The 17,494-nt window shown below is 41.5% G+C and overlaps 1 protein-coding gene across 1 annotated transcript in view; it reads right to left on the bottom strand.

Annotated features, from left to right (window-relative positions):
- Positions 1-17,494, bottom strand: part of CNTNAP2 (contactin associated protein 2) — a 1,620,276-nt gene that overhangs the window by 1,091,188 nt on the left and 511,594 nt on the right. The window contains exon 2 of the mRNA XM_039524081.1: positions 4,941-5,051. Coding sequence (XP_039380015.1) covers positions 4,941-5,051 — 111 coding nt within the window. The remainder of the gene's footprint in view (positions 1-4,940; positions 5,052-17,494) is intronic.

Raw genomic sequence — 17,494 nt, 5'->3', positions numbered from 1 at the left:
AGTCAACACTGAGACAGAAGTTACATTTTCTTCCTTTGCTTTTCTTTTTGATCCCCTTTTATGCATTTGTCTTGTTTTTTCTTCTAAGCGGCTGGGAACGGGAAACTGCAGCCAATGGGAGCTGTGGGAGCAGTGCATCCAGGCAGGAGCAGCATGTGGAGACACGTGTGCCCCCAGGGGCTGCAGGAGCATGCTGGCTGCTTCTGGCAGTGGTACGGGGCTGGGGCCAGTGCAGGCAGGGAGCCTGCCTTAGCCTCGCTGCGCTGCCTACCGGGAGACGTTTGAGGTAAGTGCCACCGAGCAAGAGCCAGCACCCCAAGTGCAAGCCCTGAACCCCCTCCCAGAGCCTGTACCCTATGCCCTCTCCTGCACCCGAATCCCCTCCCGCACCCCAACCCCCTGCCCTAGCCCTGACCCCCTTCCCGGAGCCAGCGCCCTGTATCCACTCCTGCACCCCAAAACACTGCCCCAGCCAGGAGCCCCCTCCTGCACTCAAACTCCCTCTAAAGACAGATAATGTAAGTAATAGGGGAGGGGAAGGGTGTAATACTAGAGTGTGCTGGGTTCTAGGAGACCCTGAAAGGTGTCAAGAAGAGCCATGTCTTGGAGGTTTGAGTTTTCAGATTCAAATGTCCAACTAAATTTAGAGGCATGGGTTTAATTACATCTCTCTGAAGAAAACTGCAAGCACCAGTTCACAAATCCCTTGCTGAACCAAGCCTTGCAAAGCCCTAACACTTATGCATGAAACTTCCCTGAGTATTAAGAAAAACAAAATTTCCTAAGCATACATCCAGGTAGCTTAGGGTTCAGCCTGTTGCTATTAGAGTGCATGGCAGACTTAATTCCACTTGCCTGGACTACAGCATATTTTAAGGCACATTATTAAACAGAGTTGCACGATGTCAGGTGAAAACTTCACATTGGTTCAGCTATTTTGAAGCTAGTACTCATATTAATATTGAAAATTCAGCACTACAAAGTAGGTTGAGTTCAACTTTTATGGGGTTGGAGTTTAATATTTTTCAAGTGCATGTTTCCTTATTTTAAAGTATTTTTTGTTTTTGTCTCTTTCGATGTAATGACTCAACAAGAGAAGATTTCTTCTAGATGGTGCAGTTGCCTAGGGAGCCCATTTCTCAGTAATGGTACTATGAAGTAACAAATCTGTGTTTCTTTACAGTTAATTTGATTAGTGATAGCCCTAATTCCATAATGTTATAAAATAATTCAGCATAACAGAGTTATTTCCCCTTACCTATAGAAATAGAAACAGAAAGAGAGCTAGTCAGCCTGTCATTTACACTGGTGTAAATCAGGAATTGTTTCAATACCACCAGTGAAAGGGAGAATAGAATTACGTACTGTATATGTACAAACTGAAGTTTGAAACGGGGATAGTCTTAGACTAGTACATCTCTTGAAAGGAGGAAGGATAGCAGTCCTAAGCAATTGCCATTTGAGTGAAGAGATGCCAGAAGGGTAATATTCAAGTGACCGTATATAGGGAAATTAAACAGTTTGCTTATTAATGACAGTACTACAGACCCATATCGCTAAAAAGTAGCACTGACATTACAAGATCCCTGCACTGAAGATCTTAAAAGGGTTGGGAAAGGGAGGGTAAATCTAATTAAAAGGAAAACTTAAATATTAACAGGTCCATTTCTTCTCTCACAACAGGGTAAATCAAGAGAAATGATTAACATAAAAGGAAATGCACCAGTGTAAAACAAGTATAGGAACCTACTTCTATCCATCGTACTCATGTTAAGTTGTACTGTTCAAGTAGTCTCATGGATTTATTTGCTTTACATTGAAATCAATGGGCCTACTTGAGGAGCTGAGTGCAAAAGGGGTAGCAGAAACAGGGAGAAGAGAATAAAGTCCAAAGTATCTTTAGAATAAAACATTGCATTACATAACATATAGAACATTTCAAAGTTCTTTGCAAATGTTAATTAAGCCGCACAACACCTCTGTGAAGAAGGCAGTGGGACATTTTAGATGCAGGCTTCAACACAAAGGATATACGTGATTCATTAAAGGGCATATAGAAATTAAAGGCAGACTCTGAAGTAGAAAACTCAGGACTTGTTTCAGATCTATAGAAAACACTGTTTCCTGTAATTTATAATCCTCTCCTACATTTCCCCAGTAACAAACATGATAAAAGAAGAATTTCTAATCATTCTACATTTATCGTGAAATGTTTTTCCACAAGCTGAGAGGTACATGACACTTAGGCCTAAATCATATCTTTTGTTTCTGTTTGAGGTGGTATGACAATCAGGGTCCAGATGCCCCAAATGGAGAACAGGAGGTCTGCACCCCAAAAAATAAGCAATTGAATTAACTGGTTTTATACGTTGTTACTGTGTATAAATATGTCAAGTAAAGTCTTTTATGAAACGTTGTCATTTTCTGAACTTGATGGTCATTAGGAAATATGTATACAAGTTATGGCAGGGCTGCCCAGAGGATTCCGGGGGCCCCGGGTCTTCGGCGGCGGGGGGCCCTTCCGTTCCGGGACCCGCCGCCGAAGTGCCCCGAAGACCCGCGGCGGGGACCCCCGCCGCCGAATTACCGCTGAAGCGGGACCCGCCGCTGAAGTGCAGCCCGGTCTTCGGCGGTAATTCGGCGGCGGGGGGCCCCCACCGCGGGTCTTCGGGGCACTTCGGCGGCGGGTCCCGGAACGGAAGGGCCCCCCGCCGCCGAATTACCGCCGAAGACCGGGCTGCGCTTCGGCGGCGGCCCCCGCTTCCCCCCAGCCCCAGCCTCTTACCCCCGGCTCCCTCCTCACCCGGAGTCTCAGCGCCTCGCCGGAACAGCCGCAGCGTGTGGCCGGCGGGGCCAGAGCTCCGTCCCGCTCAGAGCCGCGTGGGGAGGGGGCGGGGCGGGGAGCTCCCCGAGCTCCCAGCCCCGCCCCTGACAATGCGGCTCGGAGCGGGGCGGGGCTCAGGGGCCCCGGCGGAGACTCGGCGTTTGATGCGCTGAGGCTCCAGGAGAGGGGCGGAGGCGGGAGCCCCCGCTGTTCTCTTGGGGGCCCCTGCAGAGCCCGGGGCCCGGGGCAAATTGCCCTCTTTGCCCCCCCCCTCTGGGCGGCCCTGGGTTATGGGTATAAATATATGTACGTGTAAAAAATTGGAACTGTGGTGCAACTACAGCATCATCTCACAACAGGGAGTGAAGCAATCAAGCAGGGAGGGGGCACCTTCCAGGCTAGGTTTTTTTTAACACAAAACCATTTTCAAGCACATAACCATTGTCCAGCCAGGCAGACACACAAGAACATGAGAACGGCCATACCGGGTCAGACCAATGGTCCTTTTAGCCCAGTATCCTCTCTTCCGACAATGACCAATGCCTGAAATGGGCGGCAGGTATAATAGGCCAGGGGAGGCTCTGCCTCCTCTAGCACAGGCACTGTCCTATGCAGGTTCCGGGGTGGCTAAGGAAGCACTATGTGCTATTCAGCTTCTTGGGTTCATCAGTAATCTCCCTGGAGTCCAGGGAGATTAGAGATAAATCCAGTATGCTGTCTGAGTAACACAACACCTCCTCAGCCACTCTGGAACCTGCATGGAGCATCAGGGCTTTGGCCGTGGAGGAGGTCTTGGGGCTCCGGCCATGGAGGGGTGGCCAAGGGGGCTTGGGCCACAGGGGGAGTGGAAGGAGTGGAGCCAGGGGCTAGCCTTCCCAAAATGGGGCTCCACCATAATGCCAGATGCTTCAAAGGGAGTGAACAGAACAGGGAAGTCAGAGTATTAGGGACACCCAGAGCATGGAGTTGCATCACTTACCATCTTGGCTAATAGCCATTGATGGACCTATCCTCCAGGAACTTATTTAATTATTTTTTAACCCAGTTATAAGTCTTGGCCTTCACAAAACCCCTGGCAACAAGTTCTACAGGCTGTGTGATGTGAAAAAGTACTTCTTATGTTTGTTTTAAACCTCCTACCTATTAATTTATTCTAGTGACTTGTGGTTCTTGTGTTTTGTGACGGGGTAAATAACACTCCTCTATTCATCTTCTCCATATCGTTCATGATTTTATAAACCTCTATCATACTGCCTTTCAGTCCTCTCTTTTCCAAGGTGAACAGCCCCAGTCTTTTTAATCTCTCCTCACATGGAAGATGTTCCACACACCTAATCATTTTTGTTGCCTTTCTTTGCACCTTTTCCAAGTCTAATATATCTTTTTTTCAGATGGGGCGAACAGAACTGCACACAATATTCAAAGTGTGGGCTTTTCCATCTTATCTATTCCTTTCCTAATGGTTCCTAACATTCTGTTAGCTTTTTTAATTGTCACTGCACATTGAGTAGATGTTTTCAGAGAGCTATTAATGAAGGCTCCAAGATCTCTTTCTTGAGCAGTAACAGCTAATTTAGACCCCATCATTTTGTATGTATAGTTGGGATTATGTTTTCCAATATGCATTTGCACTTTGCACTTAACATCGAATTTTATCTGCCATTTTGTTGCCCAGTCACCTAGTTTTCTGAGATCTTTTTGTAACTCTTTGCAGTCAGATTTGGACTTAACTTCCTTGAATAATTTTGTATTGTCTGCAAACTTTGCTGCCCCACTGTTTATCCCTTTTCCAGATCATTTATCAATCTGTTGAACAGCAGTGGTCTCAATATAGCTCTTTGGGGCTCTCTGCTATTTACCACTTTCCATTTTGAAAGATGATAATTTATTCCTACCCTTTGTTTCCTACCTTTTAACCAGTTACTGATCCATGAGGGGCCCTCTGATCCCATGACTGCTTCCTTAGCTGTAGAGACTTTGATGAAGAAACCTGTTTAAAGGTGGACCACTAAAAATAATAGAATGACTTTGAAATCGAAAAGAAAACCCCAGTCTAGGGGTTAGTGTATAGTGTTTGCTGTAAGTATATGAATGTTGGAAAGGAGAGATCTCTTACCTCCTCTTTTGTTTAGCTTTGCATACCCTGGTGAATAGCTACTAGTCATAGATGATGAACTGCTGAAGGAGGAGTGGGATAATGCTGAGACCAGTGGCTCATCACATTTTTCTGAAAGACAAAAGAAAAGTAATACATTTATTTCCACATTGCTGTTTAAATGTGTCAGACACACTAGAGAGAATCTATACTTTGGCAATCTTTTCTAGTTACTTGTGTGGCGCTCATTACAAGAGTATCTGAGAGCATCACCACTGCATTCTAGACTCCAGAGTGGTAGGGAAGTACTATCATCCCCATTTTGCAGAGGAGGAACTGAGGCACAGGCAATCTACTAGCGATAGTGTCCTAGCCACTTGGATGTCCTTTCTCTCATTAAGAATGCATAAATTAAAAAAAAATACCCTACTGCATTTGAAATATCTTTTGGCAAGATAAAATAAAGGCAGTAAACATAATTATAGCAATTATCAGATTAATAGAGGACAATATGTGCACTTTCAGTACTTGATCAAGATGTTAATAACCTGACAATTTTATTCATAATTTATCAAAGAAAAAAATTAACTTGTAATCTATGTAGAACTACAGATTGCAGATACAGTGAGAAAAAATGGAAAGATAAGGGATATGTGTCTTTTTTTGAGTAATCTTTATAATCCTTTCAAGGACTATCCATCTATTTTGCATAAGATAAAGGTGGTTAACTTGGTGTTATTGTCCAAGATGGAGAAAAAAAATCAGAATTTCTGCTTTGTATAACAAAGAAGAGAGTTTAAAACAAAATCCTTTCCTATTGTTGGATCAAATTATGTAAGTAAAGGTGGAAATGATTGGCTTTAGATATCTCAGTTGCTTAGAACAATTAATATGCAGACTTTTATTCTAGTTTCTCTCATATTTCTGTGTGAATGTGAAATATATGAGTTTTAATACTCTCCTACATCTTAGGTACAACCTCACTACAGAAAAATTAAAAATAACTACTCCAAACAATTCAGATAATTGTTTTAATGCACACACCCCAACAGAGGCTCTGCTATAAAGGTAAAACATTTCCTGTTTACATGAATACAGAAAGTTAGCTCAATCCCAGATGGGCAGCATCTCTACCACAAAAGCACAGCACTTAATTTTGGTCCAATTAGAAGACCATGATCGGGGAGAGACTAAGAATGGTTCTTGCATGTGGAATGAATTAACTGTAACCTCAAGAGAGGGTGTTTACTATGGGTCAAGTAGAGATCATGAGTGAGGTAAGTCATTTATAATGATTCTGGTCTACTAATATTTCCAGTCACGAATAGTTTCTCCCTTTCTCTTTCTGAATAAGCCAAATGTATCTCTCTATATAATGCAAAAAATGTAAAGAGTTCCACAACTATGAAACAAAACAATAACATAGAAAGGGATTCTGATTCAAGCTAATTAGTATTCTGACATTTAACAGTCTAATTTAGATGCCCTCACAAATTAGCTATGGTTAGTTAAGAAAGGGGAGGGGGGATATATTTCATATTAGCATAGATAAAAGGACAACTGTTAATTGTTCTAATGACTATAAAGCACATAATTTCTATCTTTAATGACATAATTGGGTTTAGCCAGATTGAAAGAGGGGGAGATTTGTTTTAAATTCTATTTCTTCATTTTACAAAACAGAACTTTTGATTTTTGTTATTGTTTTAGCCCCTAATTACACAACAGAATGAAGACAGACAGATCTCCGCATTGCTTCAGAGTGAAGTTCCAGGCACACACAGAGGCTTACATCAGGGATCTCAAACATGTGCCCCACGGAGTTATTTCCTGCAGCTGCCAAGCTCCTCTCACCCACCAATCCCGCCCCCCAGCGCCACCTCCCCGCTCCTCTGCCTACCTCCAGGCACTTAGCGCTTTCCAGGAGGGAGGAGAGAGGAGAAGAGAGCCATGTGCTCAGGGGAGGAGGTGGAGAAGAGATGGGGCAGGGGTGGAGATTTGGGGAAGAGGTTGGAATAGGGATGGGGAAGGGGTGGGAAGAGGTGGGGCGGGGCAGAGCCTCATGGAAGGGATGGCATGGGGGCAGGGCCAGGGCGGGGCGGTTGTATCAACACACCTATTTTTTAAACCTATCAGAAAGGTTGCAGTTCCTACTTTATCTCATCTACACTAGGAATGAATGATCAACTGATGTAAGCACAGAAGAAAAGGTTTATTATGATGAGGATGCTATATGATGTCTGATCCTTCATTCCTTGCACATTCAGATCTCCTATTAGACAACGGTTATATGGAAGAATGTGTTTTTTTAATATCTTTTTATCATCAAATCCTTAACATTATGTGCTTTTTCTCTGTATTTCCACATTTTCTGGACCATAAACCCTTTTATGCAATATTTCCTCCGAGGAAAAAAACGCATGCATCTTGATAGAAAAAAAAGTAGGAATGAGAAAATCTATTTATAAAGTACATTAACAAAATACAATAGATCTCTCTAGTGTCAGATAGAGATCATTGAACATAATGGGAGGCCATGGGTAGATTCTTAAGAATATTTGTGGAATAAAAGATTTATCCTGATGGCACATTGAAAAATATGAAAAAAGGTAAAGTGGGACATTTCAACCAAGTCCTTCTTTCCTACAATTATCTATATGGGAAACCTAAAACTGGATTTTAGACAAGCTGTTCAGAGACAGTACTCTACAGCTGAAAGAGATGGCTCCACAGAGCACGTGCTGATCAGAAGCTCTGTTCTCTCACCAATTCTGGTAGCCAATGAGAAGATCATAACATATAAGGGCTTCTCCTCCCATTTGGAAATGTCCATTACTGCTATTGCACTTTAAATAAATCAAAAGAAAAACATATAAACATGATTAGAAATGGTGCTACTACTGAAATCACTGTCCCTTGTATGTGTTGTGCATGCAGGCACCTCACATAGTCTCTCCCAAAAGAGCGAAGGAATGAAATAAGGAAGCTGAAAATGAAATTGGACCCCTGTAAGCAGTGCCATGGCAACATATTCCAGGCCTGGTTTGAAGACTAAACTCTGCCCTCCACTGTGAAAAACAAAAACAAAGAAACTTGCAGTCACTACTAAGTACTTTTACAAAAGGAACCTTCTGTAAAGCACTCTCATTAATCAGCTAAACTGAGTCCTATCTACCTTGCTTTCCAGTTCTCTCTCTCTCATTCTCTCTCTCAAAACAAACACAACCAACAACAAAACACAAACTAGATCACATAACTTTTCCTGCCATATGGACTTTCTTAGATAGGTCTGGGTTAATTTTAGCTTTCTGAAAAACTCCTTTCATTAACAGACACAGACACTGAAAGACAGCAAAACATAGGCAGCGCTGGGTCTGTGCTAGGAAAACTCACAACTAAAGACCTTTTCTGAATGAAGCTAAGGAGATCAACTAGCTCCTTCATTTCCAAGTCATCCTTAAAGACACACATACAAAACACTGGCTAAGAAATCCATTTTGCTCTTAAAAGGATCAGAGTAGCTGCTTACTGAGTTTCAAGCATGCCTCTTTGGATAAGTCTACACAGGAAGCAGGAGCTCACAGCAGCAAGCATTAGAGCCAGGGTATACAAACTCAGGCTTCTGATATGGTGCTAAAAATAACTAACTGTGGAATCATAGATTCATAAACTCTAGGACTGGAAGGGACCTTGAGAGGTCATTGAGTCCAGTCCCCTGCCCTCATGGCAGAACCAAATACTGTCTAGACCAGCCCTGACAGACATTTATCTAACCTACTCTTAAATATCTCCAGAGATGGAAATTCCACAACCTCCCTAGGCAATTTATTCCAGTGTTTAGCCACCCTGACAGTTAGGAACTTTTTTCCTAATGTCCAACCTAAATCTCCCTTGCTGCAGTTTAAGCCAATTGCTTCTTGTTCTATCCTTAGAGGCTAAGATGAACAAGTTTTCTCCCACTTCCTTATGGCACCCTTTTAGATACCTAAAAACTGCTATCATGTCCCATCTCAGTCTTCTCTTTTCCAAACTAAACAAACCCAATTCTTTCAGCCTTCTTTCATGGGTCATGTTCTCTAGACCTTTAATCATTCTTGTTGCTCTTCTCTGGACCCTCTCCAATTTCTCCACATCTTTCTTGAAATGTGGTGCCCAGAACTGGACACAATACTCCAGCTGAGGCCTGACCAGCGCAGAGTAGGGTGGTCACCCCTCTTCCTAGGTTTCAGAGCCCAAGCTCCAGCCCAATCCTGAACATTTACACAGCTAGTTTTAACACTGTAGCACAAGCCCAAGTGTGTAAACCTGGGCTCTGAGACTCACTGCCACAGGTTGCTCCTTACTGCATAAATGTACTCTAAGGTCTTTGCTGCTGAGACTTTTCAGTTTCTCACCCATCAAAAAAACAAACTTTTCTCCAACTTCATCCTAATGATGCATTCTATTGCCCATTTGTGTTACATTGTGGCTAAAAGGGGGGATGAAAACCTCAAATTCAAGAACTGTTTTGGGATCTGTTGACCTTTCATATGGCTTTGCTTTCTTCATCGAAATCTTTTCTCTTTGAACTTTGTGGCTATTCCTAATGTTTCAGCCTGTGAAGCAGCAGCTTCCTTACATCCAATGAACCCAGAAGACCATAATTCTGGTAAAGCATCTGAAAGGCCACCAAGTAAACCACAAGTCATTTGAACGTCAATATCTGGACACAGCAATGTTTTGCTCACAAAGTTAATTTTTGATAAAACTGAATAAAACATCTTGGCCAAAACCACACAAACAAAAACACTGAAATGTTCTCTAGCAATCTATCATCTCCCAGTTTAAATTCTGGCATAAGATTGGGTGAAGCTTTGATCTCAGCAAAACATCAAGAACTCCCCTGAACCAGATTTCATAGTGGATGGATTGCCTCTACCCTTGCTGACCATCTCATTGTAATATGGTGTTTTATTGTAATACTAATGTCCTTTTTCAACACATCCTAATGACTCAGTGAGTGCAACACATGGGAGGAAATATGTGTACTGATTTACCTGCTCAATTCCATTTTGAACACCTTTGTATACTGCAGCCACATCAGCTCCGTTGTCACAGATGTGTCCCTTGCAAATCAGCCTATCTAAACATTCTTTTTTCAGCTTCTCTAAAATAGCATCCATAATATCCTGTCCTGTTTTGGCTTGGATAGCAACAAAATCTATAAAACATGAAACAGGGCCCTGACTATACCATTCGGGCCACACTTGGGGCACTACATGGATATTGTTAGGGCTCTATTCAGAAGAAAAAGTGAGAAATAAACCTCTTCTCCCTGCAAAAACAAACAAACAAAAAAATAACCCAGGGCCCTTTATGGGCCTAGGCCAGAGATTCTCAAACTGGGGGTTGGAACCCCTTAGTGGGTCGTGAGGTAATTCCTGGGGGGGTCGTGATCTGTCAGCCTCCACCCCAAACCCTGCTTTGCCTCCAGTATTTATAATGGTGTTAAATATATAAAAAGTGTTTTTAATTTATAAAGGGAAGTCACACTCAGAGGCTTGCTATGTGAAAGGGGTCACCAGTACAAAAGTTTGAGAACCACTGGCCTAAACAGTTCCTCTGAAAGAGGGCCTAACTCCCTTTGCATGTCCCTGCCTGTAGGTCAATAATTTAGATATCCATCTTGTGAATGTAATGGCTATTTTACCAACATGCCACATGTGATGCATATGCCCTTCATATACTTTGAGGCTACAGCTTGGCTTTTGCACTGGCTTGAAATGGCCAGGGTTGGGAACAAGTCGCGTAAATGATGTAGATTTCCCGTGGTGGTGTTGTATGCTCTCCAACATGCACTTTTCAACTATATCAATTTTTAATACTTATCTTGGGGGAGCATCTAATAAGCAGGAAAAGAAACTGCAAAAGATCTCACTTTTCATGTTGCCAAAAATCACTCTCATTTAAAAATCTCTCTTTATGTTAAAAATCTCCCCTAAGTGAATTTGTGAGTTAAAAGGAAGGGTTCTATTTGAAATGAATAGACTGCTAAAGTGCTATTAGAATTGCTTTAATAAATTATGATAGTATATAGCCCAAAATAATTAAAATTAAAAGATTGCTTATGTAGGGCAAGAGAACATTTCTAAACCTGAATGAGATTTCCACTATAACCTAACTTCATAGCCAAAAACAGTGTGATGCTATAGCGGGGGACAAATTGAGGAACCTTAGTTTTCAGTTTTTACTGTTTTCTGCAGAATCCAATCTTTCACTTACTAAAAACAGAATCATAATCCTTTCTGATAGAGATATACAGTTGTCTTCCCCATATAAGTCAATGTACTGTGCCCTGTTAATCAATTGCAGAACACTGCCTCCAGCCAGAAATAGCAGCAACAAAGGACTAAACTCTACCCCACACCATTTATATCAGAGCTGTGTTAATGCCAAAGACAGCTTGGGACTGTTTAAATGTTATTATTATGAAGCAAGAGCAGTCTTCTTCTCTACTCCATTTTGTCCTAATAGCCTTGGCAACAAGAGCTTCTGCCACCATAATAGGTATAATGTAACTTCAATTGCACTTACATTCCAGTTCTGAGCAAAGAGCGAGTGTTTTTTTTTCCAAAAGGACTCCTTTATAGGGGCAGGCAAAGGCGGAAAATTGTATGCTTATGTCCTGCTCTTTACCGTGGGTGAAATTCACCCCCATGCAGAGAACACACACAAGTCCCGTGCACCACTTAGGAGAGAAAATCCTGTCACCACTGAAGTCATTGATAAAACTACTTCAGTGGGGCTAAGATTTTATTCAAGACCTCTGAAATTTCATTGGGTTTGGAGTTGCACCTGAAACACTGATTGAACCTGTCATTTCGTTTAACTAATGATACCAAAACCACCAGTCTTCAAGTGCTTTAGAGTGACCAGATCTACACTGGACTTGAACCAGACACATTCTGCATTTATTTGGTAAAGCTAGGAACATTGATCAGAGATGGACATGGATTTTATTGTTATTCCTGCCTACCTGTAAACATTTTGAAGTTGTTGTTCTTTTGTGGATTTTAACTTTGAACTCAAAGGATGAGAGAGATTACAAAGCTAGGGCTGCTCCTAATTATGCAAGAGGCCTGCATTCTTCAGCACTCTGGTGCTGCAAAATGGAAATTCTGCATTGACTACAAATAAATATAATAGGGGTTCTTTCTGTGGCAAATTCTAGGACTGTGAAATAACTGAGAATACACAGAATTTTTCTAATATGGCCACTGCTCACACTTCCACTTGAAAATGTCCATGACTGTGCTCAATGCGATTTTTTGTCTGTATATTAACAATTAGATTCCAACATGGTTCATTTGAACCCAAACTTTTTGAACTTCAGTGATTGCGAGAATCCATGTGAACCATACATAAAGACCAGCCAGACACTTTGAACAAATTTTAGAAAGGTTTAGATAGCTCTTTTGCAATGACCAGATTCTTGTGACACATGCTGATAACTGAATGGAAGTCTGCAGAAGTAAATTTCCAATGTAAATGACTCACTGCCCTTCCCTTGATATTTTTAATTTAATGCATTTTTTTATTTTTGAATGTCTCCCATTTTTGACATGATTCATTGTTTCAGTGCACTTTTTAAAACCTGGCAAACTGAAGCAATGAGCAAGAGATAATTGTGCTATTTTTTTAAAGCATATAATGAGTCACATTACAGCATCAATCATTCAGAAGATACCAAAGAAACATCTGAAGCAAAGTCAGCACTTTCTCTATGCATTTTCTCCTGTCATCTCAAACTTTTATACCTAATAAACATGGTGGTTCATATAATACAGGCATCTGGAACGAGACCCACAAAACGCTGTTAAAATTGTAGGGCTAGATTCACTCTTACTGGTACAGGAAGGTGCAAATCATCCCTTCTTGCAACAGCCTTGTCTACTGTGCACTTCACTGGAAATCACCTAGGAAACTAAACCAAATCAGAAATTAATTAATACCCTCTACCAAACCCAGAAAGATAGGGGACAAATGGGTGAGATTCATGGTGGAGGGCAGAATAGGAAAAGGCCCTCATCTGCTTTGCTTTCTATCATCAAATGCTCTATGCCCCAGCCACCTCACCCAAGCTCTGAGGCAGGGACTAGGACCATCTATGAGAGACCTCCTGTTAGGGGTACTGTTTCATTAGCTGACTGTTGCAACAGATGCACACACCTCTCTGCTGGCATCCTCCTGCCCGACAATCACTGCTAAGGCGACATGCATTAATCTTCACTTGTGGCTCCACAGATACATGGATGGCAGAGACTGTCTAAGGGTTTTATTAAATCTTCATGTCCCTTAGCCACATCTCTTCTTCCAGCAGACTCCTCAAGTGATGGTATTAATTACCACTACAAGCCATCTCTGGGCTGACTTTCTGCCACTCAGTGACCTCCATCATATTGTGCACCAGCAGAAGCTAGAGCAGACTGAGTAACTATAGTCAGTATATTAAAAAGTAACATGCTGGTTGAATAGTGCACACTGCTGGAGTTTGGATTTTGCAACAAAATATGCAGATAAAAGAAAAGCTGATTATTACTGTCAGGGACTCTAACCCCGACAGCGAAGTTAGTTGTCTGATCACAGAGAGACAGGCAACACCAGCAAGGTCCGATCAAAAGCTCTTTATTGACAAGTGCACGCATCAACAAAGAGCAGCTCGTCTCCAGTGAGAACCAGCACCTCTTTACAGCTTAGTATTAGCCTATATAGACAGTTTTATTATGTCATACATCATTCACTTGAGCAACCCACCCCCCCTTTGTCTAACAACTTGAAACTAGACACTTTTAATATACACACATGTCTAGACTTTATGTCTACAACTACAGATTATTTAATATCTTAACAAGCACCAAAAGTTAGGAATACAGGGGAGTTTTAAACAAACCTATAACTCAACCAGGGAGTTAGAATCTGAACTGTGGGATGCTAAAGTTTCTTATCAGTTCTTCAAACACTATTCTTAACACTGCTGGTACTATGTACAACAGTACTTAGCACTGCTGGTACTATGCCAGGAATGCAACTCCTGGTTTATCTCACTTTTTCCAGGGCTTTGTGACACAATGCTGCTTCTCAGTATTTTTCCACTCTGGGATTACCCAGAAACCTCTGTTAGCCTGACTTCAGTCAGGTTGGTATACCTGTTTTGTCTGCTATATCTTCATTCAGGCCTAACATTACTAAATAGAAAAGTAAGGATTACTATGTGTTATTCATAATGTGTATTGCCTTATAAAAAGATGCATCTTAAAACTAAGAACTTAATTCTGTAAACATTTATGCATGTGAACTTTACTATTAACATCACTGACTTTTGGTGATATGAGAAACATGGGGAGGGGAGAATTCTGCTTTTTGTTTGTTTGCAGAAGGGTGCTCAAGTGCTTAGTGTCCTAATTGCAGAATATGACTTCTTTAACAATGTTAACTTTTCCCATTAGAGTGGTCTTTTTGGAGTAGCTATAAAGGGACTTTCTCCAGACCACGCTTATTTTCTTTATGTTCAGATAGTGCTGGCATCGGTGGGCTAGAAATGGCATGAGGATGTGTTTGTCTGGACTTGTAAAGAAGCAGGAGCAGTAGGCATTTCCTTGCTGCTTTTCAGGGATGTGCTGGAAGGGCATCTGACGTGCTCCCAGGAGTCCTTGTCAAAATTCTGAAGGGAAGATGGGGATGATTTCCAGCCATCCGATGGGGAAAAGAAATCTCTAGTAATTGGTAAGGTGCAGCTGTTAATAATTACTTATCCCTGGGGCTCTTAAAAGTACTTCTGAAGAGCAAATGGTTTCCCTTTTGAATGGTCCAGATTGCACCAAAGTGTACATGTTTTCAGAAATATTCAGATAGGCCTTGTATAAGGTCATCATACTCATCCATCCTTATAAATTACACAAGTTAAATACCATGTTACCCATTTTTGGGAACAAGGTAAACACACTTCCAACAAAGCACAGCTTAACCAAAGTTAGTTTGATCAGTGCCTCTTGGTCATTCTGTTTGCCTTTTCCCAGTTCTTAGGAAAAGAGCTCACTTCCAAGTCTCAGCTCCCCTGAGGAACTACTGGGAGTATCTCCCCCAGCCATTCTTCCTTCCTCTTCTGTTAAGTCTCTGACTTTCCTTGAATATCATGTCTGCTCATGTAACTTGCAGCTGATTGCTAAACTCATTCCCATTAGCTGGGAAGTGAGTTATACCTAGCATAGGTGAGGCTGAGCCCAGCTCTTCTTAAAGGATCAGCTCACACTGTGATAGAGCCCCTTCTGAATTATAGCCAGAACATCACTGATGCTATCATAATGTTGCTGCTGGTCAGCTGTTTTAAGTAAAAAACCATTACTGTCAATCCCGGATTTGGATAATAAAATATGTGTCCTCGGTGTTGTTTAGGGAAGACCGGGAGTGATATGCAAACTGGAGAGGCTGTCTAGTGGCAAGGGTAAGTTACTGCAATACTTGCAACTGACTGTTCGCTGGGTTTAAAATTGCTGCAAGCCGTTTATAACAGAAGGGGAAAGAGATGAGTCTATTTGAAGTGAAGTGTTAAAATACAACATCTCAGCCACCAAATATAGAAAGTCATGACTTTCTGACCAAAAAAAGGGGAGGCTTTTAATCTTCTGATTTTCCCTGTGTAAATAACAGGTCAGTGGGGCATAAGCACCAGCATTGCACCAAATAAGAAGACATTTTAAATATTACTTACTAATTACACAGAGAACAGCAGAATACAAGTAAACTGTAAAGCAATTTTTAAAAACATTATTAAAAACACAAAATAGCCTGTTTTAAAATCAGAATCATAACGCAAATGTGGGGTGGAGTGTGGGAAGAAAGGCATATCAGCATGGATTAATGTTCTACCATGTGATAAATGCTAGTTAAACTGAAGTTCACCTGAAGAAAAGCTCCATTTAAGCTTGAAACCTTATCTCTGTAACAGAAGTTAGTCCACTAAAAGATATTACCTCACCCACCTTGTCTCAGTTTAACTAAAGACCATTTTGTTCCCTTTGAACATTCAGAGAGGCATGTCTGCAGCATGCTCGGAAAGACTAGGCCATCAAGCAGTTGCCAGAAGCAAGAAGTCATGAGATTGCCAAGGTCACTCTGGAATTAGGATAAAGATACATGGGAGTTGGCTTATCTCCTTCTCAGAACCAATATGAATATTAATAGGACTCTTTTTGGATTGCAGACACATCGGTTTCTTGAGACATCCATCCTTGCCATGGTACATAAAATGATTTTATAATCTAAAGTGAATGCATGTCTTATTCACCGGAGTGTACCCACCTCAAAGAGAAAGAATAAATAAGCATAATTTGCTGGAATGTTTTATGAGCTGTTTCGGCTGTCTATTGTAAGTGATGCTAATCTAAGGATGGGACACCACAAAGTAGCTTGTGGTCAATGGCAGCCAATCTAACAAAGAAGTTCTGGACAATGTTATTGAGGAGGACAGCTCGGGCAGGTTTAACAGTGGCTATCAAAGGGAAGACAGTCTTGGGCAACTGCCACAGCCCCAGGCTGAGGACAATAAAGCTCTAGCTAAGGGCTTCTTCATTATAGAACAGAAACACGTAGCCTTTTCCATAGTGTTCTAAAAAAAACCTGTTGATGCAAATAATGACTATAGATGACAATGGTTGACAAAGGTCAAGCTAGGTACACCTGATTCCACATGCCATTAAGCTACCCTGCCAACCTAGTAGGCACTATAACATTAACTATAGCATCAAATAAGTAAGAAGATTGCAATGAATAAAAAAATGCAAAGGAAGGGAAAGAAAAATATTTGCAAATGAGGCTGGCAATCAGTTTTTGATAGATCTTGGATGGTTTTGTTAACCTTTGTTCAATGCCTGGTCTATCAAGGACCCCTTGAGAAAGGGTTATGACTGGCTAACACTGTAGGTTTGGTTTGTTTTTGTTTTTTTTTAAATATGCTGAATCACAAGCCACCATCACCACCTTCACGGCTAGCCAGCCAGTTCTGCTAGTCATTAGTTTTTTGGATGTGTTGCATCACAAGTCAATATCCACCCACCCACCCACCCCTTCATGGTCAGCTGGCCAGTTACATTGGTTGGTAGAGGAGAGGAGAAACAGAGAAGCATAGCCTCAACTTCTTTCTGTCCACTTTTTGTTGGCAACGTTATAGGTGGTACTCAAGAGCAGTCCTTGTCCACTAAAAGCCATGCCCTGTATTTGGGGGATGATACGAGTTTCAAGACTCACATATGCTTCACAGAACAATCATTCTAGGATTCTTCTAGGAGCCTTCACTCTTCTTCACTCTGCCAGAACCTTGTTAATAGCTACTGTGCATACAGTTCAGATAATTTACCAGCTACCTTCACAGTTTGGGTATCACACAGTCAAAGTGAAGGCAACCTACACTAGGCGTAATACAACCACCTTTTAATTTAACAACCGTTTCCCCAATAATGGCTCTTTAAAACTTTTTTAACGCCTCCATTAACGAGGAAAATATTAGACGGTTAATTAAACTATCGGATAAGGATTAGATC

This window comes from Mauremys reevesii, linkage group 2 (assembly GCF_016161935.1).
Source record: "Mauremys reevesii isolate NIE-2019 linkage group 2, ASM1616193v1, whole genome shotgun sequence".
Lineage (NCBI taxonomy): Eukaryota > Metazoa > Chordata > Testudines > Geoemydidae > Mauremys > Mauremys reevesii.
The sequence above is the reverse complement of the archived record's forward strand: the minus strand, read 5'-3'. Positions and strand labels throughout refer to the sequence as shown.